Here is a 26,906-nt window from a genome sequence, read left to right as displayed (position 1 = left end):
TAGCTGTTCAAAGACCTTATTCTTGGAATACATTTCTGTTTCCTCTAAGAGTTAATTGTAAACATTTGTATCCATATGATGTTGCTGCAAGTGTACATTGTATCACCGTTATGCCTCTATCACACTGACAGCGTCATTACGTTTTGCTACACCAGAAGTACAGTACATTCATTTCCAATGGAACTCTGTGTTTGCCTTGCAGAATTGCGTTGCAGTGCGTTCTATGTGGTGCATATGTTGGAGTTATCAAACGTACAGTATGAATCAAATTGCATGCGTAGACAGCATGACCGAAATAATAGCAGAAGGTGAATGTTGAATGTTTTTTGCAATCATATCTAGATGATGCTGCTTAGCATTTTGAGCAATGACGGTCTAAGTGTGATTGAGGCATTACGCCTCTGAGACCGACAGCATCACTGCATCAATATTTTTTTTACTGGATCTGTGTACAACAAAAGTTGAAACATTCCCCTTTTGCTACTGTTTGTGTCAAGTCTAAGCATACAATTTGATGCATAAGTTTATGCACCACACAGAACACACTGCCTCTACAACACAATGCTGTAAGGCAAATGCAGTGTTCTATTGGAAATGAATGTACTTCTGGTATACCATGACGCTGTCGGTCGGCTCATTTTACATGCTAGTAGGAAATTTGACATTTTCGACTTGATGATTCGTTAAACGCGGCACGTGTATAACTACAGTTAGCAAGTAAATGACTGGTACATGAGCGCAGCAATGTTTGTTGCAAAACATCAGTTTGCCAGATGTGGGCTGTCCATACCACCCTCTGTAGCGCCATGCGATCGAGGACAGTGCTATTGCCATACCAGGCAGTGATGCAGCCATTTGAAATGCTCTCAATAGTGCAGCTGTACAACCTTTTGAGGACTTGAAGGCCAAACTTTTTCAACCTCCTGAGGCGGAAGAGGCGCTGCCGCGCCGCCTTCACGACTGCACATGTGTTTGGACAATTGTAAGTGTTTCGTGATATTGACACCAAGGAACTTGAACCTCTCGACCTGCTCCACTGTGGCCCCGTCGATGTGGATGGGGGTTTGCCCCCCCCCCCCCATTTCCTGTAGTCCACGGGTCAGTTCCTTGGTCTTACGTTGAGGGAGAGGTTGTTGTTCTAGCACCACACTGCCAGGTCACTGACCTTCTCCCTGTACGCTGAGTCATCACCGGTGAGCAGGCCTATCACCGTCGTGTCGTCAGCAAACTTGATGGTGTTGGAGTCGTGGGTGGCCATGCAGTCACAGGGGAACAGGAAGTACAGGAGGGGACTAGGCATACACCCCTGTGTTGAGGGTCAGCGTGGCAGAGGTGATGTTGCCTAAACACATAGATGCAAGACAACCTGGGTGGGTCCTAGCTAGTTTTTTTACTAGTAAAAGACACTGAATAGGTAGATAATTGCAGTGTTCATTCAGAGAGATACCTCTTAAATATAATTATATTACAAGAACAAACTTACATATTTCAAAGCAAAGAAAGAGAACGGGGGAGAGAGATATGAGGGATACAGATAGGCATAGGTAGGCATGTAGGCCACCAGGCAGACAGTCAGAACCATGCATTGGGAATGTCAAGAGGTTGGCTATAGCTATCATAATGCTGTATTTCACAATTTATAGGAGTGCAATGCCTCATGCAATTTCACTAAAATAGGGGCAATCAATGAGTAGGCTGAGCTATTCTACACTCAACAGACTGAAGACCAAACACACTAGCGTGTTTCATAGCAAAGAAAAAGAGGAGCAGGTGAGGGAGACAGTCAGTACCATGCGCATAGGCTACAGTGCATTCGGAAAGTATTCAGACCCCTTGACTTTTACATAACCTGAAATTTGACATTTACGTAAGTATTCAGACCCCTTGACTTTTACATAACCTGAAATTTGACATTTACGTAAGTATTCAGACCTTTTACTCAGTACTTTGTTGAAGCACATTTGGCACTGATTACAGCCTCAAGTCTTCTTGGGTATGACGCTACAGGCTTGGCACACCAATTTGGGCAGTTTCTCCCATTCTTCTCTGCAGATCCTCGCAAGCTCTGTCAGGTTGGATGGGGAGCGTCACTGCATAGCTATTTTCAGGTCTCTCCAGAGATGTTTGAATGGGTTGAAGTCCGGGCTCTGGCTGGGCCACTCAAGAACATTCAGAGACTTGTCGCAAAGACACTCCTCCGTTGTCTTGGTTGTGTGCTTAGGGTCGTTGTCCTGTTGGAAGGTAAACCTTCGCCCCCAGTCTGAGGTCCTAACCTGCTCCAGAGAGCTTTTCATCCAGGATCTCTCTGTACTTTGCTCTGTTCATCTTTGCCTCGATCCTGACTCCTCTCCCAGTCTCTGCCACTAAAAAACATCCCCACAGCATGATGCTGCCACCACCATGCTTCTCCGTAGGGATGGTACCAGGTTTCTTCCAGATGTAACGCTTGGAGTTCAGGCCAGAGTTTAATTTTGGTTTCATCAGACCAGCGAATCTTGTTTCTCATGCTCTGAGTCTTTAGGTGCCTTTTGGCAAACTCCAAGCGGGTTGTCATGTGCCTTTTACTGAGGAGTGGCTTCCATCTGAACACACTATCATAAAGGCCTGATTGGTGGAGTGTTGCAGAGACGGTTATCTTTCTGGAAGGTTCTCCCATCACAGAGGAACTGTAGAACTCGGGTTCTTGGTCACCTCCCTGACCAAGGCCCTTCTCCCCCGATTGCTCAGTTCTTCCATTTTTAAGAATGATGGAGGCCACTGTGTTCTTGGGGACCTTCAATGCTGCTGAAATGTTTTGGTACCCTTCCCCAGATCTGTGCCTCGACACAATCCTTTCTCTGAGCTCTACTGAAAATTCCTTCCACCTCATGGCTTGGTTTATGCTCTGACATGCACTGTCAACTGTCAAATCGCCAAATGCATCAGTTTAATTAGGCCTAAATGTGCAATAAAAAGTATTGCCTATAGCTTATTTAATTAAACCCTGGCTGGCTGTTGGTTTCTTAGGTCAGGCCTCTCCAAACCCGTTCCTGGAGAGCTATACATTCCTGTAGGGTTTCGCTCCAACTCCAGTTGTACCTAACTTGATTTAGTTTATCAACCAGCTAATTATTAAATCGAATGCACTATCGAATGCGGGCTGTGGGCTGTCCATAATCGAATGCGACTAGGATTGGAGTGAAAACCTACAGGTTGGTAGCTCTCCACAAACAGGGTTGGAGAGCCCTGTCCTAGGCAATAGATCGCAAAGCAGCATCCCCGCTAAACTTTTTAAAAATGGCAAGTTCACTTTCTCGTCCATAAACACAGCCAAGTGCAAATATGGTTTAGCAGCTCAAATCAGCAGGATGTAGGGCATTTTTTTTAGGAAGGACGTCTACCATGGCAGGATCGCTACAGTAATGATTATGATCACACTTCATTCACTTAAATATTAGGTGGAAGGGAGACCTATACATTTGGCAGTCAAACACGAGTTATCAGTGTAGCCTAATATCGCCTAGACATGACGTTGAAATATCTCCACGTCTTCAATAAAAACCTCCAGGCTTCCGTCGTAACAGTCTATTCAGTTGGGGGGAAAATAATTACAGGTGGCAGTTTGTAACAACGAATACTTTGTGAATCGTCCTCTGGAATAACGAACATGCTTGGATAATAATTACAAAACCAACGTCTCTAGTTATACCCGTACGAATAGGGATATAACGTTTCAAAGAATAGGCTTATCTGCATAGAGTGCGCCGCATCATCCCATGAGATCTGTCAAGCCTGCACACAGCAGAAATATCACTGAAATATTCTAGTTCCTACACATCACCTTCTGTATTCAAACAAAATAGACCTTTTATTGCCAAATGGCCAGCATCATGCTCATGTCAGTCCTCTAGCACGCTAATGTAGTCTTCCTAGTACGACTCAGCAATAATGAGGTGGTGTGCATGTGTGCGCACATTCGTTTCGAGCAAGAGTCGACTCCTTTCATTCCAATCAAAGGAGTGGGAGTTGACTCCAAAATTCGTGCACCACTAGTTTTTATAGGCATGAGTCCATAAATGTTTCAAATTGACTGCCAATATGCCAACATTCCATTCAAATACTTCAGTCTATCTAGACAAGTAAATGCAACAACTGATATTGTATCATATAATAGCACTCACAGCTTTCCAATAAATCTGATACATTTGTATAAAACCTGTATAAACTATTTATAATCATATGACAATATTTTAGGTCGTCTATAATTCCATTCCCCAATTTCTGATACATCACATCCCTTACTTTTATTTTACTGCATACAGTTCATATAAGGAAATCCATCTATTTAAATAAATAAATAATGCCCTAATCTGTAGATTTGCAGGGGTGCAGCCATGGGTGGGCCTGAGAGAGGCCACTGGGGACCCAGGCCCAGGCCCAGCCAATCAGAATTAGTTTTTTTTTCCCACAAAAGGGCTTTATTACAGACAGTAATACTCCTCAGATCCCACATGTAAAGGAGCCGGACGTGGAGGTCCTGGGCTGGCGTGGTTACACGTGGTCTGTGGTTGAGGCCAGTTGGACTTACTGCCAAATTCTCTAAAACCATGTTGGAGGCAACTGATGGTAGAGAAATGAACATTCCTGCAGTCAGCATGCCAGTTGCATTCTCCCTCAACTTGAAACATCTGTGGCATTATGTTGTGTGACAAAACTGCACATTTTAAAGTGGCCTTTTAATGTCCCGAGCTCCAAGAATACTGAGATGTACTTGATTTGACTGAATTAAGTTATTATTATTATTATTTGTAATTTAAATTGGTTTAATGTGAATGTTACAGTTGAATGGTGTTCCCATAACATGTTTACATGTTACACATAATGTTATCATGCGTTTGATTATAAAGTTGCTCTTTTGGACAAATCCAAGATATGAAATAATTCACAGCACTGTAAATTCAGTATGACCGAGATCACCGATCATACAATAGATTTGTGTCGTGTACAGAACCAAACAAATTGTGTTTTATGTACACTACATACATTCTGTATATATATGTTTTACTTCTGCTGCCTATGGTTTTCCAAATCAACCATTTTTGAAGAATTTGATCTGTTTCCTTTCATTTATTTTTAGTTGACGACTGCCAGCTCTATTGATATTTGAGTGTGTGTTGCCTCGGAAGTCAGGCTTCTCACACTCTTCAACGAGACAACATTTGGAAGGATGAACACGCGAGGCTAGAGTGGGTGTGACAGGCTGCTTCCCTTGTGAATTGTGTAAAGCTCCGATCGACTGTATGGAAGTATGCAAGTGCTCTTTCAGGGGAGATGAGTGTACCGATTTCTATTACAGTTGTCAGTGCTGACAGTTTGCCACTTGAGGGGGCCAAAGGTTTATCTGAGCAGTATGAACACTCCACAAGCATTGAAACCCAGATTATGAATTTGACAGGTTAATTTGAAAGAACCTGCTATTTATTCTAACACTATTCCTTATTACACATCCCCATGTTAAGAGGTTTTTCATGCAATATTGCATGCAAACAATGTTAAATTAAATTCATAGTTGGCTCTAGTATTTCAGATTAATCAAAGATCATGCCTGGGTTAATTAGGCTGCTAAGTAAACTGAACACTGATTTGTACAAAATGTAATGCCAACTGCCAGGAGATCTTACTCTTGACTAGACATTCACCTGATGGAAAGGAGTTTAGCTGTACTTTATTGGCGTTAAGGCCACCGAGGCCAGGGCAATGAGTGACTTGTCTGAACTGTTGAGTCTGCATGAACTAGGCTACTAGGAGCAGTTCTGACTCGCACCAGCAGGAACAAAAGCTTTGAAAAGCAGGAACAAAAGCTTTGGAACTTCAAAGAGGCGAGGAGGCACAGTTTGAGAGGAGAAGGAAGCAGGCCAATAAATTGATAAACATGATCTAACATCTCTTTTCTGTGTGCGACATTTGGGGGGGTGGGAGGACACTAATAATCTGTAATGCTGAAATATGAGAGAACGGAATTGAGGCAGATGAATAAAGCAAGCAAAAAGAGGACTGTGTGCATTGAGATCTGCAGAAAAAGCAGTGGTGTAAAGTACTTAAAGTAAAATACTTTAAAGTACTACTTAAGTCGTTTTATGTGGTATCTGTACTTTACTACTTGTATTTTTGACAATTTTTTACTTTTACTTCACTAAATTCCTAAAGAAAATAATGTACTTTTTTCCTGACACCCAAAAGTTACATTTTGAATGCTTAGCAGGACAGGAAAACAATGGTCTAATTCACACACTTATTATCAAGAGAACATGCCTGGTCATCCCTACTGCCTCTGATCTGGCGGACTCACTAAACACATGCTTCGTTTGTAAACCATGTCTGAGAGTTAGAATGACCCTGGCTATCCGTAAATTTAAAAAACCTAGAAAATATGGCCGTCTACTTTGCTTAAAATAAGGAATTTGAAATAATTTATCCTTGTACTTTTACTTTTGATACTTTTACTAAAGTATAATTTTACTGGGTTACTTTTACTTGAGTCATTTTCTATTGAGGTATCTTTACTTTTACCCAAGTATGACAATTGGGTACTTTTTTCACCACTGGAAAAAAGCCAATTGCCCCAAAACGGGATTTCTCGAAGTGGGATGATAACTTGATCCTCGCTTGCCGATTCGAAGCAAAAATTGGCGCCCACACATCAGTGCTTCAATGGATAGGCTACGTAAGAATGATAGGCTGTTCGAAGCTACTGTACATTTGAAGATTTGAGAAAAAGTTAAGTCGGAACTCTTGAGAGCGACTTTATAACCCACCCCACGGGAAACTGAATGTAGGCTACTATTGAAAATGTTGAGGTCCTACTGGACAGCGTTGAGTCTGTCTTGGACTTTATTCATCTGCAGAAGTTATGCACAAGAAAGACAGTAAGTGGTTGACGTTATTTTATTGTAAATTGACATGTTGCCATTTTTACTGTAATAAGCAAAACCACCATGCTTCACCTCTGTTCACACCAAGTTTAACATTTCAAACACCGAGTGTGTTACTTTTACAAATAGCATTGTTTTGTATTTCTATCGTTTTTTATCATCAACGAGAAGCTGCATTTTGCATTTAAGGAATGAATACTAGGTTGTTGGAATGACATGTATTTATCAAGGGTGTTTGTTCGTTATTCCATGAATGTGAAACAATGTATTAAACTCACTTTACATGTTCAGAGCCCTAGTTGCGATTGGTTTGATGGTGCTGTCCGCCCGTTTTCACTTGGAGTTAAAAAATAACGTCGTTTGTATATAGGTCCCTATGACTGCTCTTCTACTGCAAGAAGTGTTTAGAGCTCATTTACAAAAATATAGTCAGATTTGCAACTTTTCTGTTTACATTAGCCTTGGATGTGTTTTCACTAGTTACCACAGCCACAAAATAGGCTATATCCTAAAATTTCATGAAAACAATTAGCTCTTTTTTTGAAAGGTTAGGTTAGACATAATGTTAGCAGTGTGTTAGTCAGTGTTAGACTTGGACTGAAATAGGTGCCGGTACACATTTTCGGTGCCAGTACCGTTTATATTTAGGTGCAGGAACTCCACAATACTTTTGAGCTAATATTCTATAAAACGAAAAGTCGCTCAAGCAGTTGATCATTTGAGGTGCCGGTACTCCGCTCCAGTGAGCTCCTGCCCAAGTCGAGCACTGGAATTTAGAGTTAAGGTTAGGTTTAAAATGTGATTTTAAAAAGATAAATTGCAAAAATAGGTTTAGCCATAAATTATGACTTTGTGGCTATGGTAACTAGTGACGATCCTTGTTTATGGTGCGGATAAAAACTAATTCCTGCTTCATTTGAGTGCAGCTATAAGCATACCGTAAATACCATAGTAAAAAGACAAACAAAATAAGGATAGAAATTCTAACTATACAGGAGCTTCTCATTTTTAAACAATTTTGCACATGGTTTTGCACACTTGATTAATGCAATGATTCACAAACGTGTGGGTATTTTAAGCCTTTAACTTTCAATTACTGGTATTGAGTTAATTATCTCAGGGACATCTCTATGTATTGGCCAATGACAGGCTTTGAAGCCACTGGTCGGCCATATTGGCACTACTCAGAAAAAGCAGTCCTCCAAATCAAAGTTTATTGGTAGTGTACATAATTAAGCATTTTTCTCTGCATCCGATACAACATCTGCTTATGTTACTAGCTCCTCACAATGCTGTATAATGTCAGACAAGTACACACATAATAAAAAAATGTACTTAATTAAATCTAAGAAATAAAGAAATGTCGGAAATGGTCCAATTATCAACCTAAATAGCACTGTAACAGTAATCTAAATGTCATCTATATGTACAGTGCATTCGGAAAGTCTTCAGACCCCTTTACTTTTTCCGCATTTTGTTACATTACAGCCTTATTATAAAATGTATTACATATTTTTTTTACTCATCAATCTACACACAATAGCCCATAATGACAAAGCGAAAAAAAGGTTGAGAAATTTCTGCATATTTATTACAAATAAAAAACTAAAATACCTTATTTACATATGTATTCAGACCCTTTACTATGAGACTCAAAATTGAGCTCAGGTGCATCCTGTTTCCATTGATAGTTCTTGAGATGTTTTTACAACTTGATTGGAGTCCACCTGTGGTAAATTAAATTGATTGGACATGATTTGGAAAGGCACAAGCCTGTCTATATAAGGTCCCATATTTGACAGTGCATGTCAGAGCAAAAACAAAGCTTTGAGGTTGAAGGAATTGTCCGTAGAGCTAAGACAGGACTGTGTCGAGGCACAGATCTGGGGAAGAGTACCAAAACATTTCAGCAGCATTGAAGGTCCCTAAGAACACAGTGGCCTCCATCATTCTTAAATGAGCACTCAGGACTTCAGACTGGGGTGAAGGTTCACCTTCCAACAGAACAACGACCCTAAGCACAGGCTCCCCATCCAACCTGACAAAGCTTGAAAGGAACTGCAGCGAAGAATGGGAGAAACTCCCCAAATACAGGTGTGCGACGCTTGTCGCGTCATACCCAAGAAGATTCAAGGCTGTAATCGCTGCCAAAGGTGCTTGAACAAGGTACAGAGTAAAGGGTCTGAATAAATGTGATATTTCAGGGTTTTTTTTCATAAATTTGCAAAAATGTATTATAACCTGTTTTGGCTTCATTATGGGGTATTGTGTTTAGATTGATGAAGGAAAAAAACAATTTTACAATAAGGTGTAATGAACACGATGAGAGACAGGGAGCTGGTGTCAAGCGCAGGGCACAGCAGGTGTTTATTTGTACAGGACCACAGGAGGAGGCAGGTAGCTGGGTCCAGGGGCAGGCTGAAGGTCATACACAGGAGGTCCAAAAAGGCAACAGTACAGGCAGGGAAAGGTTAGTAACGTCGTCCGGGAGATCAGGCAATAGGTTGACAACAGGAAATCCGATATGCTAAAGTACAGTCAGGGAAAAGGCAAAAGGCGTCGTTAGTGAGGCAGGTAAAAAGTCATACACGGGAGGATTAAATTACGGGAAAAACAGCTCCGAAAAGAAGTGTGTCACAAAACAAACAATACCTCACAATGATGGGGTGAACGTCTCAGACACAAGAGGTATGTGGCAGGGTCTACAGTCAATCTCGGATTACAAAAAGAAAACCAGCCCCGTCGTGGACCAGGATGTCTTGCTCCCAGACAGACTAAACAACTTCTTTGCTCGCTTTGAGGACAATACAGTGCCACTGGCACGGCCCGCTTCCAAAACCTGCGGACTCTCCTTCACTGCAGCCGACGTGAGTAAAACATTTAAACGTGTTAACCCTCGCAAGGCTGCAGGCCCAGACGGCTTCCCCAGCCGCGTCCTCAGAGCATGCGCAGATCAGCTGGCTGGTGTGTTTACGGACATATTCAATCAATCCTTATCCCAGTATACTGTTCCCACATGCTTCAAGAGGGCCACCATTGTTCCTGTTCCCAAGAAAGCTAAGGTAACTGAGCTAAACGACTACCGCCCGTAGCACTCACTTCCGTCATAATGAAGTGCTTTGAGAGACTAGTCAAGGACCATATCACCTCCACCCTACCTGACACCCTAGACCCACTCCAATTTGCTTACCGCCCCAATAGGTCCACAGACGATGCAATCACAACCACACTGCACACTGCCCTAACCCATCTGGACAAGAGGAATACCTATGTGAGAATGCTGTTCATCGACTACAGCTCAGCATTTAACACCATAGTACCCTCCAAACTCGTCATCAAGCTCAAGACCCTGCGTCTCGACCCGCCCTGTGCAACTGGGTACTGGACTTCCTGACGGGCCGCCCCCAGGTGGTGAGGGTAGGTAACAACATCTCCACCCCGCTGATCCTCAACACTGGGGCCCCACAAGCGTGTGTTCTGAGCCCTCGCCTGTACTCCCTTTTCACCCACGACTGCGTGGCCATGCACGCCTCCAACTCAATCATCAAGTTTGCAAACGACACTACAATGGTAGGCTTGATTACCAACAACGACGAGACAGGGAGGAGGTGAGGGCCCTCAGAGTATGGTGTCAGGAAAATAACCTCACACTCAACGTCAACAAAACAAAGGAGATGATCGTGGACTTCAGGAAACAGTAGAGGGAGCACCCCCCTATCCACATCAACGGGAAAGTAGTGGAGAGGGTAGTAAGTTTTAAGTTCCTCGGCGTACACATCACGGACAAACTGAATTGGTCCACCCACACAGACAGCGTGGTGAAGAAGGTGCAGCAGCGCTGAAGAGGCTGAAGATATTTGGCTTGTCACCAAAAGCACTCACAAACCTTTACAGATGCACAATCGAGAGCATCCTGTCGGGATGTATCACCGCCTGGTACGGCAACTGCTCCGCCCACAACCGTAAGGTTCTCCAGAGGGTAGTGAGGTCTGCACAACGCATCACCGGGGGCAAACTACCTGCCCCCCAGGACACCTACACCACCCGATGTCACAGGAAGGCCATAAAGATCATCAAGAACAACAACCACCCGAGCCACTGCCTGTCTACCCCACTATCATCCAGAAGGCGAGGTCAGTAGAGGTGCATCAAAGCAGGGACCGAGAGACTGATTAACAGCTTCTATCTCAAGGCCATCATACTGTTAAACAGCCACCACTAACATTGAATGGCTGCTGCCAACATACTGACTCAACTCCAGCCACTTTAATATTGGAAAAATGTATGTAAAACATTTATCACTAGCCACTTTAAACAATGCCACTTAATATGATGTTTACATACCCTACATTACTCATCTGATATGTATATACTGTACTCTATACCATCTACTGCATCTTGCCATCTTTATGTAATACATGTATCACTAGCCACTTTAAACAATGCCACTTTTATATGTTTACATACCCTACATTACTCATCTCATATGTATATACTGTACTCGATACCATCTACTGCATCATGCCTATGCCATTGTGTACCATCACTCATTCATATATCTTTATGTACAGATTCTTCATCCCTTTATACTTGTGTGTATAAGGTAGTTGTTGTGAAATTGTTTGGTTAGATTACTCGTTGGTTATTACTGCATTGTCGGAACTAGAAGCACAAGCATTTCGCTACACTCGCATTGCCATCTGCTAACCATGTGTATGTGACAAATAAAGTTTGATTTGATTTGCAATTAACTGAACTAAATGGTGTGTGATAATGACATACAGGTGTGTGAACAGGTGATCAGAATTCAGGTGATTGGGATCTAGAGAGTGAGCTGCGTTCAGGGGATCTACGTGTTTGAGAGTGTGAGTTGGAAGCAGACGTTACTTAAGGCTGTAACGTAACAAAATGTGGAAAACGTCAAGGGGTATAAATACTTTCCGAAGGCACTATATGTACAGTATGTGAATGGTGTGTATGGACAGTTAAGACAGTATGTGAATAGAAAAGTTGTGAAAAGCAGTAGTTGTATAGGATGATCCATGACTAGAGTATACAGTATACAGTATATAGATATAAAGTGGGTAAAACAGTAAACATTATTAAAGGGACCAGTGTTCAATGACTCCATAGGAATGAATTTAATTCTACAGTATTTCAATTAAATGTTTCAAGGACAAAATGACAAGTATATAAGTATTTTTGTTGTTGCCGTGGAACAGTAACATTAGTACTTTTACTTTAAGGTAAATGTTTTTATGTATTTTTTTATGTTTATGTTTACCTAACATAATATAATTTAATATTGTATTATGTGTCTGTAATAAAATAAACATGGAAAAAACAATGTAGATTTTTAATGTAGACATTAAAAATGACTTTTTGCTTACAAAATATTTTTACGCTGGGAGCTGTGTTGGCTTCAAAATAGAGCCCCCTGTCAGTCATCTAGTGTATATATAAAATCATTAGGTGTGGGAGAGCCATTGACTTTACACTACCACTCAGAGGGGGCTACGTAGTGTATATGTCACCCACAGTACTTCCGGAGGTAGGGGTCTGAAAGTATTCAGACCCCTTGACTTTTCCACATTTTGTTACATTACAGACGTATTCTAAAATGTTTTTTTCCTCATCAATCTACACACAATAACCGATAATGACAAAGCAAAAACAGGTTTTTAGACATTTAAGCAAATTTATAAATATATATTTAATGAAATTTCATATTCAGACCCTTTACTCAGTACTTTGTTGAAGCACCTTTGGCAGTGATTACAACCTCAAATCTTCTTGGGTATGACTCTACAATATTAGCAAATCAAATCAAATCAAATTGTATTTGTCACCTGTCCCGAATACAACAGGTAGACCTTGCAGTGAAATGCTTACTTACAAGCCCTTAACCAACAATACAGTTTTAAGAAAATACCAAAAAAAATATAATCAAAAAAAGGTAAGAGATAAGAATAACAAATTATTAAAGAGCAGCAGTAAATAACAGTAGCAGGGCTATATACAGGTAATTGGGGGTAGGGATAAAAATAGTCTGCGTATGCATTTGATTAGCTGTTCAGGAGTCTTATGGCTTGGGTGTAGAAGCTGTTCAGAAACCTCTTGGACCTAGACTTGGTGCTCCGGTACCACTTGCCATTTGGTAGCAGAGAGAACAGTCTATGACTAGGGTGGCTGGAGTCTTTGATAATTTTTAGGGCCTTCCTCTGACACTGTCTGGTATAGAGGTCCTGGATGGCAGGAAGCTTGGCACCAGTGATGTACTGAGCCATACGCACTACCCTCTGTAGTGCCTTGCGGTTGGAGGCCTAGCAGTTGCCATACCAGGCAGTGATGCAACCCATCAGGATGCTCTCGATGGTACAGCTGTAAAACCTTTTGAGGATCTGAGGACCCATGCCAAATATTTTCATTCTCATGAGAGGTAATAGGTTTTGTTGTGCCATATTCACGACTGTCTTGGTGTGCTTGGACCATGTTAGTTTGTTGGTGATGTGGACGCCAAGGAACTTGAAGCTCTCAACCTGCTCCACTACAGCCCAGTCGGTGAGAATGGGGGCATGCTCGGTCCTCCTTTTTCTGTAGTCCACAATCATCTCCTTTGTCTTGATCACGTAACACGGTCAGGTCTCTGACCTCCCTATAGGCTATCTCATCGTTGTTGGTGATCAGGCCTACCACTGTTGTATCATCAGCAAACTTAATGATGGTGTTGGAGTCGTGCCTGGCCGTGCAGTCGTGAGTGAACAGGGAGTACAGAAGGGGACTGAGCACACACCCCTGAGGAGCCTCTGTGTTGAGGATCAGCATGGCGGATGTGTTGTTACCTACCCTTACCACCTGGGGGCGGGCCATCAGGAAGTCCAGGATCCAGTTGCAGAGGGAAGTGTTTAGTCCCAGGGTCCTTAGCTTAGTGATGAGCTTTGAGGGCACTAGGGTGTTGAATGCTGAGCTGTAGTCAAAGAATAGCATTCTCACATAGGTGTTCCTTTTGTCCAGGTGTGAAAGGGTAGTGTGGAGTGCAATAGAGATTGCATTATCTGTGGATCTGTTGGAGGCGGTATGCAAATTTGAGTGGGTCTATGGTTTCTGGGATGATGGTGTTGATGTGAGCCATAACCAGCCTTTCAAAGCATTTTGTGGCTACAGACGTGAGTGCTACGGGTGGGTAATCATTTATACAGGTTACCTTAGTGTTCTTGGGCACAGGGACTATGGTGATCTGCTTGAAACATGTTGATATTACAGACTCAGACAGGGAGAGGTTGAAAATGTCAGTGAAGACACTTGCTAGTTGGTCAGTGCATGCTCGGAGTACACGTCCTGGTAATCTGTCTGGCCCTGCGGCCTTGTGAATGTTGACCTGTCCTGCATGTTTCAGTGTTACTTGCCTTGAAGCGAGCATAGAAGTTATTTAGCTCGCCTCGTAGGCTCGTGTGACTGGGCAACTCTCGTCTGTGCTTCCCTTTTTTAATCTGTTATAGTTTGCAAGCCCTGCCACATCCGACGAGCATTAGACCTGGTGTAGTACGATTCGATCTTCGTCTTGTATTGATGCTTTGCCAGTTTGATGATTTGTCAGAGGGCATAGCGGTATTTCTTATAAGCTTCCGGGTTAGAGTCCCACTCCTTGAAAGCAGCAGCTTTACCCTTTAGCTCAGTGCAAATGTTGCCTGTAATCCATGGCTTCTGTTTGGGGTATGTATGTACAGTCACTATGGGGACAACGTCCTCAATGCACTTATTGATAAAGCCAGTGACTGATGCGGTGTTCTACTCAATGCCATCGGAAGATTCCTGGAACATATTCCAGTCTGTGATAGCAAAACAGTCCTGTAGTTTAGCATCTGCTTCATCTGACCACTTTTTTATAGACCGAGTCACTGGTGCTTCCTGCTTTAATTTTTGCATGTAAGCAGGAATCAGGAGGATAGAATTATGGTCAGATTTGCCAAATGGAGGGCGAGGGAGAGCTTTGTACTCGTCTATGTGTGTGGAGTAAAGGTTGTCTGGAATTTTTTTTTCTCTGGTTGCACATTTAACATGCTGATAGAAATTAGGTAAAACTGATTTAAGTTTCCCTGCATTAAAGTCCCCGGCCACTAGGAGCACCACCTCTGGGTGAGCGTTTTCCTGTGGGGGTATACAGCTCATTGAGTGTGGTTTTAGTGCCAGCATCGGTCTGTGGTGGTTTGCAGACAGCTACGAAAAATACAGATGAAAACTCTCTAGGCGGATAGTGTGGTCTACAGTTTATCATGAGATACTCTACCTCAGGCAAACAAAACCTTGAGACTCCCTTAGATATTGTGCATCAGCTGTATGCATAGGCCCCCGCCCCGTATCTTACCAAAGGCTGCTGTTCCATCCTGCTGGTAGAGTGTATAAACCTCCAGCTGTATGTTGTTAACGTCTTCGTTCAGCCACGACTTGGTGAAACATAAGAAATTACAGTTTTTAATGTCCAGTTGGTAGGATATACGTGCTTTCAGTTTGTCAGATCTATTTTCCAGCGATTGAATGTTAGCTAGCAGGATGGAAGACATAGGCAGATTAGCCACTCGTCGCCTGATCCTTCCACAGATGACAATCCTCACAAGGCTCCCTGATCGTTTTCTTTTCCAGACTATGACAGGGATCTGGACATGGTCAGGTGTCTGTAATATATCCCTCCCGTCCGACTCATTGAAGAAAAACTCTTAGTCTAATCTGAGGGGAGTAATCTCAGTTCTGATGTCCAGAAGCTCCTTTCGGTTTTAAGAGATTGTAACAGCAACATTATGTACAAAAGAAGTTACGAACAACGCGAAAAAACAAACAAAATAGCATCCCCTCTGGCGCCATCACTGCCTCACACCTGTATTTGGGGAGTTTCTCCCATTCTTGTCTGCAGATCCTCTCAAGCTCTGTCAGGTTGCATGGGGAGCGTCGCTGCACAGCTATTTTCATGTCTCTCCGGTAATGTTCGATCGGGTTCAAGTCCGGGCTCTGGCTGGGCCACTCAAGAACATTCAGAGACTTGTCCCGAAGATACTCCTCCGTTGTCTTGGCTGTGTGCTTAGGGTTGTTGTCCTGTTGGAAGGTGAACCTTCGCCCCAGTCTGAGGACCTGAGCACTCTGGGGCAGATTTTCATCAAGGATCTCTCTGTTCTTTGCTCCGTTCATCTTTCCCTCGATCCTTACTAGTCTCTCAGTCCCTGCTGCCGAAAAACATCCCCACAGCATGATGCTGCCACCACCATGCTTCACCGAAGAGATGGTGCCAGGTGTCTTCCAGACATGACGCTTGGTATTCAGGCAAAAGAGTTCAATCTTGGTTTCATCTGAACAGAGAATCTTGTTTCTCATGGTCTGAGAGTCTTTGGGTGCCTTTTGGCAACTCCAAGCGGGCTGTCATGTGCCTTTTTCTGAGGAGTGTCTTTCGTCTGGCCACTCTACCATAAAGGCCTGATTGGTGGACTGCTGCAGAGATGGTTGTCCTTATGGAAGGTTCTCCCATCTCCACAGAGGATCTCTGGAGCTCTGTCAGTGACCATCGGGTGCTTGGTCACCTCCCTGACCAAGGCCCTTCTACCATTATTGCCTAGTTTGGCCTTGATGCCCAGCTCTAGGAAGAGTATTGGTGGTTCCAAACTTCTTCCATTTAAGAATGATGGAGGCCACTGTATTCTTGGGGACCTTCAATGCTGCTGAAATGTTTTGCTAACTATGCCCAGATCTGTGCCATCAAAACAATCCTGTCTCGGAGCTCTACGGACAATTCCTTCAACCTCATGGCTTGGTTTTTGCTCTGACATGCACTGTCAACTCTGGGACCTTATATAGACAGGTGTGTGCCTTTCCAAATCATGTCCAATCAATTGAATTTACAACAGGTGGACTCCATCCAATACAGGATGCGCCGGAGCTCAATTTTGAGTCTCATAGCAAAGGGTCTGAATTCTTATGTAAATAAACTATTTGTTTTTTTATTTGTAATAAATTAGCAAACATTTCCAAAAACCTTTTTTTGCTTTATCATTATGGGGTATTGTGTGTAGATTGATGAGGGAAACATTTATTAAGGCTGTAAACGTAACAAAATGTGGAAAAAGATAAGGGGTCTGAATACTTTCCAAATGCACTGTACTGTGGGAGACATCTTTTAAATAGAGATTTGAATCTAGATCCGTCTCTTTACACTACACAGGTATCTCTCCTGGACCTAGTTTGTGCTGTCAAAGTGATGTAGTGTGAAGAGGCCCTAAGGATGCTATCTGTCGGGCTGCTGTCAACAGTATTCCAGAGACTAACTGTGGAGAAGTCTGCTGTGTTAATAAGGGTTACAAGCTGTGCTGCCAAATGCTCCAGAGGGGAGCCTAGCCCACCACACCATTGAGATCGCTATGGGACTAATACCAGCTTTCCTAACAAAAGAACGTCAGTCCTCAAGCACTTGAGACTGAGCTCTGAGGAGGCATGCGTTCAATGCATCATTAAAATAAGCATGGGCCTCAGCACCTGACGCAAGCTTATCAAAAAGCTGCTTGAACTTGCTGCAGATCAAACACTGAGACTCAATTTCCTCCTATTATCTTTATATTCCCAAAGCCCCATTTTCCAAGGGATTTTCTCATGACTCTGTGTGACTTAGATTGCCTCTGGCCCCCAAGCACGTAATGTTAACCACCTGATCTGATACTAAGACATGCAATTGGGTTGGTGGATTCAATGCTCATTCTAATTTGGTTGATCTTGAGGAAAGTTTAAAATGGGAGCTCCCATGTCTGGAAAACTAGACACACCTGAATGACACAGATTACTTTTTGAAAATGTTTTTGTTAATTTTAACTTGTGACAAAAGGGAAATAAGCATGTAATAATGCAGTAGTAACAGTCATGTAATAGTTTGATTAAAGTTCCATATGGAACCTTAGTATGCCTCCAAACTAAGGTCAGTGAACTTCTGGAACTCTTTAAAATGCAACTGCCAGTGAACCCCTTGCGCCGCTCTCATTTATGGTGGTCCTCTGCCAACCAGTGGTAAAAATATAATTGTACTTTCAGAATGTATTATGTGCTTCTGCGGATGACCTTTGGCCTCCGACCCTTCTGACAGCCGTCTTCCCTCGACTAAATGTCAGAGTTGACTGTTTTTAATCTTGGTCATATGTTTAAAAAAATAACTAGGTTACATCAGAAGTGGTGCCAGACCACCCAACGAGAACACTAGAGCAGAGCTCTTTTGGCTGACAGGTACTGTGTCCCTACTATCCTCGCAATTAAACCTGATCTCACTTTGCAAATCCCTTGAGGACTCTGTGTGTGCGTGTGTGTGTGTGTGTGTATATAGATACTGTCTTGTGTAACATCATAAACAGCCATATTTAGAGGCCAGGAGGAGGGTGAAGTGGGGGCCGCTGGTGTGTTGTATTGGGTGTTGCTGCTTGCTCGAAGCATACTAGAATAAGAATGATCTACCTATCAGAAAATGAAAAAAAAACAGCAAACGCCAAATTTGTGAACCCCTGGCTGAAAGTTTCTATGATGCACTGTCTGTTGACCAACACTCCTCTCATTCCTGGACACTAGGGGTTACCTAATCGCTGCTCCCTCAGTGTTCCGCGCTGGTGTGGAGGAGGCCTTGAGTGTCACCATCTTCAATGCTGTGGAGGAGACGCACGTCCAGGTCCAGCTCTCTGTGAAGGGTGAGACAGTGGCGTACAGCCATGGCACAGTGCTCGGTGAGGACTCCCCCCCCCCACACACAAGCTAACATAAGAGCACACACCACCATTTGTGACACTGAGAGTGCACACACACTTACAGGGGAACACACAGCATGAGGCTGATTGACCTGTCGGGTGCAGTGTATACTTCTGACCTCACATGGCTCTTAACGGAGGTCGCTTTTGATATGGGGTTTATTGTTAAGCCTGGCTTGTCTAACCAGGCTATTGTGTATCTATGTGGGATTTGTTTGACAGCAGTACAAATAGATGGGACTTCAGCGCTTCATTGAAAGAACCTGCAGCTGTATCTCCTGCAGAGAGTGCATCACTCCAGTTCCACTGGTCTTTCTTTACTCTGGCAATTAATTGATATCCTTGGTTGGGTTGTCACCAGTTACGACAATCATAAAGTCAAAATTGATGTTTCCTTTTCAGGGTTAGGCATACGGTATGCAGTGTGGTTATGGTTTGGTTTAAAATCAGATTTTATTAATAGTAATTGTAAAAATAGGTGGGGATTAGCCATAATTATTCATCTGTGGCTGTGGTAACTAGTGATGACCACTTGATTGGCCAGAGATTCAACAGAACTGTTTATTGTGATGTATCAAAGGTTTAACCAGGCAGTATATAACTATGGTTCTTGATTACTGTAAACTGCAAGGACGGAAACCAGTTTACACTGTGGCACTCAAGGCCCGGTGTTGACACAAGTTAATGTTCCTTGATCAAACCACACAATCACAAGAACTCAAATAATTTTGATCGGAATATTTTGCCTTGTTTTGTGTGATTTTATTCATTTTTTTCCATTTCAGACAAAGGCACAATCAAATTAAAGGTGAGAGCGACGTCATTGTGTTTAACGGCATTTCTGTCTATCGTGTGTTAATTGATTTTTATCTTTGTTGTGTCGTGTTGTGGATAAAAACATAATTGTTGTTTCAAGAGTGTAAAATGGTTGTGGCTCCAGCTGCACAGTAGTGAGATCCCAGTCAATTTGTCCATATTCCACAGATGACATGCAAAACAAAACTAACATAATTTGTATGTGAACATCTGCCTTTTTGCACATTCATTTGGAATAAGGTAATAGCCTCAAATATAATATGCAACAGCTGTTGATGTGCATGTAAGGGTCTGCAGGCCCCAAAGGCTGGAATGGATCAATCCAACATTCACGACTTGATTCCTCCACTCCTCTAACCCCCACCCCTGTCTTTATCAAATATAGTCTCGTATTGTCCACTGTGGTTGCTAGGCACTTTAGCAAGGGGTTTGACATGGGTCTGTGTGGTGTGTTAGGTACCGCATCCTGAAGATATATGTGCCCTTCCTGGTTTCAGGTCCCTCGTGGTCTGAAAGGTCAGGCCCATCTGAAGGTGTGGGGGAATCGCCACATCACTGAGCGGGGGTATATCTTCCACAACTACACCACTGTCACTGTGGACAGCAAGGGCACAGCCGTCTTCATCCAGACGGATAAGCCAGTCTACAAGCCCAAACACAAAGGTCTCAGCCTTCCAGGCCCTTCCAGTAGCAGCCATTGTCCTACTCATAAACCTCTACTGTAGATAGATTTATTCATCGGCCATTGTGTGTTGTAAGAAGCCAGTCTTAATAGCAGCCCAGGACAAAGCTAATGACATGACATGGATTGTTTATTGCACTCTACATTAGAAATGCATTGAAATGGGTAATAATCTGTGCCTCTCTCAATCCAGTGCTCATCAATGTGTACTCTGTCACTCCGGATCTGAGGCCAGTCAATGACAAGGTAATGCACCCAGTCTCTCACATCAAAGCCAAGACATCACACCCACTTACAGGAAATTAATGGGATATGAAATATGAGAATCAGGTGTGTTGACCTAATGTTTATCTGTGGCCTTGATTCCAAGCAGCTGGCCTCCTCTCCTTTGATGTGTTATGGCTTTAAATGAAGGGTGGCATCAAGCTAGTTTTCACACACCTATTTTTCCAACATTCTGTCAGAGGGTAGTGAAGTGGGGGAAACCTGGCCTGAGCCTGAATGCACACTAAATGTACAGTAACCTATTTACCGTCACAAACCTTGCCATTTCTGCTACAATTTTTAGAAATGGCTCCAAATATATAGTTGCCGCTGTGTAGACAGTGTGTTTATTGATGGCTGGAGCTATAAAGGTCTGCTGCTGGCAAAGGCTAACACTCGCACTCACAGATGGATGATTGTTGGAGAGGGGGGAGGAGGTGGAGATATTTTGCCATGTGGCTGTGCAGTTTGTCTAATGTGTGTGCTGTCTTTGAGTCATTTTTTTTACTCTTCTTCTTCTCCTGGTTGCAGATTGAGGCCTACGTTTTGGTAAGTGGAGGGAGGGACCACCCGGACCTAGAGGGAGGGCCACGGGACACTGGGGGTTTAGTCTCCCAACCCCAGGCAGGAGATTACAGGGCAGGGAAGGGCTCAATTTGATAACAGGCCTGGGCTTTGAGCTCTAGCCTGGCCCCTACATCTTGCCCACCTAATGCTGCACACCTCCTCTCTCTCTCTTCTCCATCTCTCTCTCTTCTCAATCTCTCTCTGTCCCTCTCACATCCTCTTGTGCTCTGTCTGCGGTATCTTTTCTGGGCAAATATGCTGCTTGGTGTTAAAATGTCTGAGGAAGCTCTGGAAACGGGCTCAGCTCATTGACTAAGAAACTGTGTAGTTGTTTGTGTTATTCTGTCACCTGCAGCCTGCAGTCCTGTTCCCCTCTTGGTCAGGGAGGTGTCTGTGCGAGTGGCTGAAATTAACTGATTGACAGCCGTTAGTGTTAGTCTTTCCCCTTGAGTCAGAGCCAGGTCAGTGTATGTAAGAAGTAGCTTACTGTAGGATTTCATCACGCAGGGGTTACCCCAAATATATTTATTAGCATAACCCTTACATAACTTTACTCATGAGTACTTATGTAAGTTCATATCTTTCAGGTAGGGAGAAACAGAGTAATGCATACTTTGATGAAAGTAGAATCTCTCGATCAACTGTGTATTCATACTCTGGGTTGCAGGACCCCAGAGGGTCTCGGATGGTCCAGTGGAAAGGGCTTAAACCCCTCTGCTGTGGTGAGAAACTCCCTATGTTATCATTATCATCATCTACTGTGTAGTGACTGCTGTAGTTCATGTGGCGTTGATCTTTTTTGACCCCTGCTTCTCTCCTCAGGGGTCATCAACATGAGTTTCCCTCTCTCAGACCAGCCCGTGTTTGGAGAGTGGTTCATCTTTGTAGAAATGCAGGGGCACACCTACAACAAGTCCTTTGAAGTGCAGAAGTATGGTGAGTTGCTACTTGCTACCTGAAAGTGACCATTTATCAAATCAAACAACATTTTATTTGTTGCATGCTCCGAATACAACAGCTCTAGACTTTACCGTGAAATGCTTAGTTACGAGTTCTTTCCCAACAATGCAGAGTTTAAATGAAAGAACACATTTTTTTTCTCGCAAATAACAAGAAAAAGAAAATAGTAACACAATACAATAACAATAGCGAGGCTATATACAAGGAGTACTGGTACTGAGTCAATGTGCAGAGGTACGAGGTAGTTGAGGTAATATGTACATGTAGGTAGCGGTAAAAGTGACGAGGCTATTAGGTAGCAGCTGCAACAGCGTTTGCGTCTATAAGTGAGTGTGTTTGTGTGGCTTCAATATGCGTGTGTGTGTGTGTTTTGTGTGTGTGAGCGTATGTAGTTTGTGTGTGTGTGTGTGTGTGTGTGTGTGTGTGTGTGTGTGTGTGTGTGTGTGTGTGTGTGTGTGTGTGTGTGTGTGTGTGTGTGTGTGTGTGTGTGTGTGTGTGTGTGTGTTGGAGTGTCAGTGTCGTATGTGTGTGCATAGAGCCAGTGCAAGAATAGCGGGTCAATGCACATAGTCCGGGTAGCCATTTTGATGAACTGTTGTGCCCTCTTCACGACTGTGTTGGTGTTTGAACCATGATAAGTCCTTAGTGATGTGGACACCGAGAAATTTGAAGCTCTCAACCCGCTCCACTACAGCCCTGTCGATGTGAATGGGGGCATGCTCGGCCCTTGGTTTCCTTTCGTACACGATCAGCCGCTTTGTCTTGCTGACGTTGAGGAAGAGGTTGTTGTCCTGGCACCACACTGCCAGGTCTCTGACCTCCTCCCTGTAGGCTGTCTCATTGTTGTCGGTGATCACTCCAACCACTGTCGTGTCATTGGCCAACTTAACGATGGTGTTGGAGTCGTGCGCGACAACAAAGTCATGGGGCAACAAGGAGTACAGGAAGGGACTAAGTATGCACCCCTGAAGGGCCCCCATGTTAAGAGTCAGCATCGTGGATGTGTTGTTGCCTACCCTCGCCAACGGCCCATCAGGAGGTCCAGGATCCAGTTGCAGAAGGTTTTTAATCTCAGGGTCTTTAGTTTAGTGATGAGCTTGGAGGGAGCTATGGTGTTGAACACTGAGCTGTAGTCAATGAACAGCATTCTCACATAGGTGTTCCTTTTGTAGAGGTAGGAAAGTGGAGTGCAATAGAGATTGTGTCATCTGTGGGTCTGTTGGGGTGTTATGCGAATTGGAGTGGGTCCAAGATATCTTGGATGATGGTGTTGATCTGAGCCATGACCAGCCTTTTAAAGCATTTGATGGTTACTGATGTGAGTGCTATGGGGGCGATAGTCATTTAGACAGGTTACCTAGGCGTTCTTGGGCACAGAGACTATGGTGGTCTGCTTGAAACATGTAGGTATTACAGACTGGGTCAGGGGCAGGTTGAAAATGTCAGTGAAGACACTTGCCAGCTGGTCAGCGCATGTTCTGAGTACGCGTCTTGGTAATCTGTCTGCCGCCCTGCGGCCTTGTGAATGTTAACCTGTTTACAGGTCTTAGTCACATCGGCTATGGAGAGCATGATCACACAGCCGTCCGGAACAGCTGGTGCTCTCATGCATATTTCAGTTTTGCTTTCCTCAAAGTGAGCATAGAAGGTAAACTACATGACCAAAAGTATATGGATACCTGCTCGTCGAAAATCTCATTCCAGAATCATGGGCATTAAAATGGAGTTGGACCCCCCTTTGCTGCTATAACAGCCTCAACTCTTCTGGGAAGGCTTTCCACTAGATGTTGGAACATTGCTGCGGGGACTTGGTTCCATTCAGCCACGATGCATTAGTGAGGTCGGGCACAGATGTTGGGCGATTAGGCCTGGCTTTCAGTCAACGTTCCAATTCATCCCAAAGGTGTTCGGTGGGGTTGAGGTCAGGGCTCTGTGCATGCGAGTCAAGTTCTTTCACACTGATCTCGACAAACCTTTTCTGTACGGACCTTGCTTTGTGCACAGGGGCATTGTCATGCTCAACAGGAAAGGGCCTTCCCCAAACTTTTGCCACAAAGTTGGAGGCACAGAATTGTCTAGAATGTCATTGTATGTTGCAGCGTTAAGTTTTCCTTCACAGGAACTAAGGGGCATAGCCCGAACCATGGACCAACTCCATACTAATGCCCAGGATTTTGGAATGAGATGTTCAACGAGCAGGTGTCCACATATTTCTGGTCATGTAGTGTATGTTCAAAGACCCTTCTGTTTGAGGTGGTATTTATAGGTTTGAACTGGGACTGTATAACCATGTTGTGGACCCCTCTACCTCTTCCTCTACTCCACACAGTGATGCCCAAGTTTGAGCTGGTGATAGACCCTCCACGGTACATCCGGGACCTGAACACGTGTGAACAGGCCACCGTGAAGGCCAGGTGAGTGACTAACTCACAGGATTCACCTCATCCTAATGTGATGCTCTAACACATACTGTTCTTTGAGCATTAGAGAGGCAAAGTAGCAGCTCTACTCCTGTTTGAACACAAATTACTTTTCTCTCTTTAGGTATACCTTTGGGAAGCCTGTGACCGGGAAGATGACACTGAACATGACTGTGAATGGAGTTGGGTACTACCGACATGAGGTGGGCCATCCTGTGGTCAAGACCATGGAGGTGAGTCAACCCAGCTCTAGTGTTGAAGAATCTAAAACAGGAAAATGGAATCACATTCAAATCTGCTGAGTTTCCCCTTTTTAGGATTAATTTAAGATATTTAAGTCTGTCTGTTTCATCCACTATTATTAGATCAAAGGCTCAGCATCCTTCAGCCTGTGTGTCAAAGACATGATGCCCCTGGATGTGGCTGATCACTTCCGGGGCACGGTGAGCATGTGGGTGTCAGTGACCAGCGTGGACGGAGGGCGGCAGACCATGTTCGATGATTCCACCCCAGTTCACAAGCAGCGTATCGACATCAAATACTCAAAGGACACTCGTAAACAGTTCAAGCCTGGTCTGCCCTACAAGGGAAAGGTAAGAGACAGCCAAAGGTATTCATACCATTGACTTCACATGGCCTCTATCAAGGGAAGCTGAACTGTACAAGACTTGGGTTCACTTATGCGTCTCCATGCGAGAGACCTGACTGTCTGTCCACCCTGTCCTTCTGTCCACCAGGTAGAGGTAACCTATCCTGACGGTAGCCCAGCGGATGGGGTGCGGGTGCGTGTGAAGGCGGAGCTGACCCCTAAGGACAACGTGTACACCAGCGAGCTGACGTCCAGGGACGGCCAGGCAACATTCGAGATCCCCTCCATCCCCACTGCTGCCCAATACGTCTGGCTGGAGGTCAGTAGGCCTTGGAGATGGAGAGTTTGAGGGAGAGAGAGGTGTAAATGAACACGGTTAGGGCTTAGTTAGCTTCTCATCATTTTTTATTGATTTATTTAACCTTTATTTAACTAGGCAAGTCAGAGCTTTTCATAAAACCGAGCGCTGGAGAGTTGGTTATGATTTGCGAGAACAGAGAAATGTGAAATGAAGATGCAGTGAAATGTCCGTTAAAATGTTTGTAAACGGGTGCTAGTCAACAAAGTTGAACAATTTATCAGCTAAGCTTAGTGGGCTGAGGCTGTTAGGTGCAATCAGGATTTTGCTTGATGTCATAGTCTAGAGAGTGGAGTGTATTGCTGGGTTAAATCCTGTGGTGTTGTGCCCCAGACCAAGGTGACAGCTATAGATGGCCGTCCGGCTGGAGACCAGTACCTCCCCAGTTACCTGTCTATCAGCAGCTGGTACTCCCCCAGCAAGTGTCACATCCAGATCCAGAGCCTCAGTGCTCCTCTGAAGGTAGGCATACCACTCACTCTACTATCATTACTTTACTATCCACTTTACTATCATTACTTTACTATCCACTTTACTATCATTACTTTACTATCCACTTTACTCCACTTTACTATCATTACTTTACTATCCACTTTACGCCACTTTACTATCATTACTTTACTATCCACTTTACGCCACTTTACTATCATTACTTTACTATCCATTTTACTCCACTTTACTATCATTACTTTACTATCCATTTTACTCCACTTTACTATCATTACTTTACTATCCACTTTACTATCATTACTTTACTATACACTTTACGCCACTTTACTATCATTACTTTACTATCCACTTTACTCCACTTTACTATCATTACTTTACTATCCATTTTACTCCACTTTACTATCATTACTTTACTATCCACTTTACTATCATTACTTTACTATCCACGTTACTCCACTTTACTATCATTACTTTACTATCCACTTCACTCCACTCTACTATCATTACTTTACTATCCACTTTACTCCACTTTACTATCATTACTTTACTATCCACTTGAATCCACTCTACTATCATTACGTTACTATCTACTTTACTAGCATTACTTTACTATCCACTTTACTATCATTACTTTACTATCCACTTTACTCCACTCTACTATAATTACTGTACTATCCACTTGAATCCACTCTACAAGCATTACTTTACTATCTACTTTACTATCATTACTTTACTATCCACTTTACTCCACTTTACTATCATTACTTTACTATCCACTTTACTCCACTCTACTATCGTTACTGTACTATCCACTTTACTCCACTCTAATATCGTTACTGTACTATCCACTTTACTCCACTCTACTATCGTTACTGTACTCTCCACTTTACTCCACTCTACTATCGTTACTGTACTATCCACTTTACTCCACTCTACTATCGTTACTGTACTATCCACTTTACTCCACTCTACTATGGTTACTGTACTATCCACTTGAATCCACTCTACAAGCATTACTTTACTATCTACTTTATTAGCATTACTTTACTATCCACTTTACTCCACTCTACTATCATTACTTTGCTATCCACTTTACTCCACTCTACTATCATTACTTTACTATCCACTTG

The 26,906-nt window shown here is 43.3% G+C and overlaps 1 protein-coding gene across 1 annotated transcript in view; it reads left to right on the top strand.

The window, feature by feature from the left end:
- Positions 1-6,613: 6,613 nt before the first annotated feature.
- cpamd8 (C3 and PZP like alpha-2-macroglobulin domain containing 8) overlaps positions 6,614-26,906 on the top strand; it is a 53,285-nt gene continuing 32,992 nt past the window's right edge. Inside the window, exons 1-13 of the mRNA XM_064989773.1 lie at positions 6,614-6,905; positions 18,498-18,649; positions 19,456-19,478; positions 19,984-20,149; positions 20,362-20,414; positions 20,964-20,981; positions 21,667-21,721; positions 21,822-21,935; positions 24,289-24,373; positions 24,504-24,612; positions 24,745-24,972; positions 25,117-25,287; positions 25,660-25,788. Of these exons, the coding sequence (XP_064845845.1) occupies positions 6,829-6,905; positions 18,498-18,649; positions 19,456-19,478; positions 19,984-20,149; positions 20,362-20,414; positions 20,964-20,981; positions 21,667-21,721; positions 21,822-21,935; positions 24,289-24,373; positions 24,504-24,612; positions 24,745-24,972; positions 25,117-25,287; positions 25,660-25,788 (1,380 nt within the window). The 5' untranslated portion in view covers positions 6,614-6,828. The remainder of the gene's footprint in view (positions 6,906-18,497; positions 18,650-19,455; positions 19,479-19,983; positions 20,150-20,361; positions 20,415-20,963; positions 20,982-21,666; positions 21,722-21,821; positions 21,936-24,288; positions 24,374-24,503; positions 24,613-24,744; positions 24,973-25,116; positions 25,288-25,659; positions 25,789-26,906) is intronic.

This window comes from Oncorhynchus masou, chromosome 15 (genome assembly GCF_036934945.1).
Source record: "Oncorhynchus masou masou isolate Uvic2021 chromosome 15, UVic_Omas_1.1, whole genome shotgun sequence".
Classification (NCBI taxonomy): domain Eukaryota; kingdom Metazoa; phylum Chordata; class Actinopteri; order Salmoniformes; family Salmonidae; genus Oncorhynchus; species Oncorhynchus masou.
Note: the sequence above shows the minus strand (reverse complement) of the source record. Positions and strands in the feature narration are given on the sequence as shown.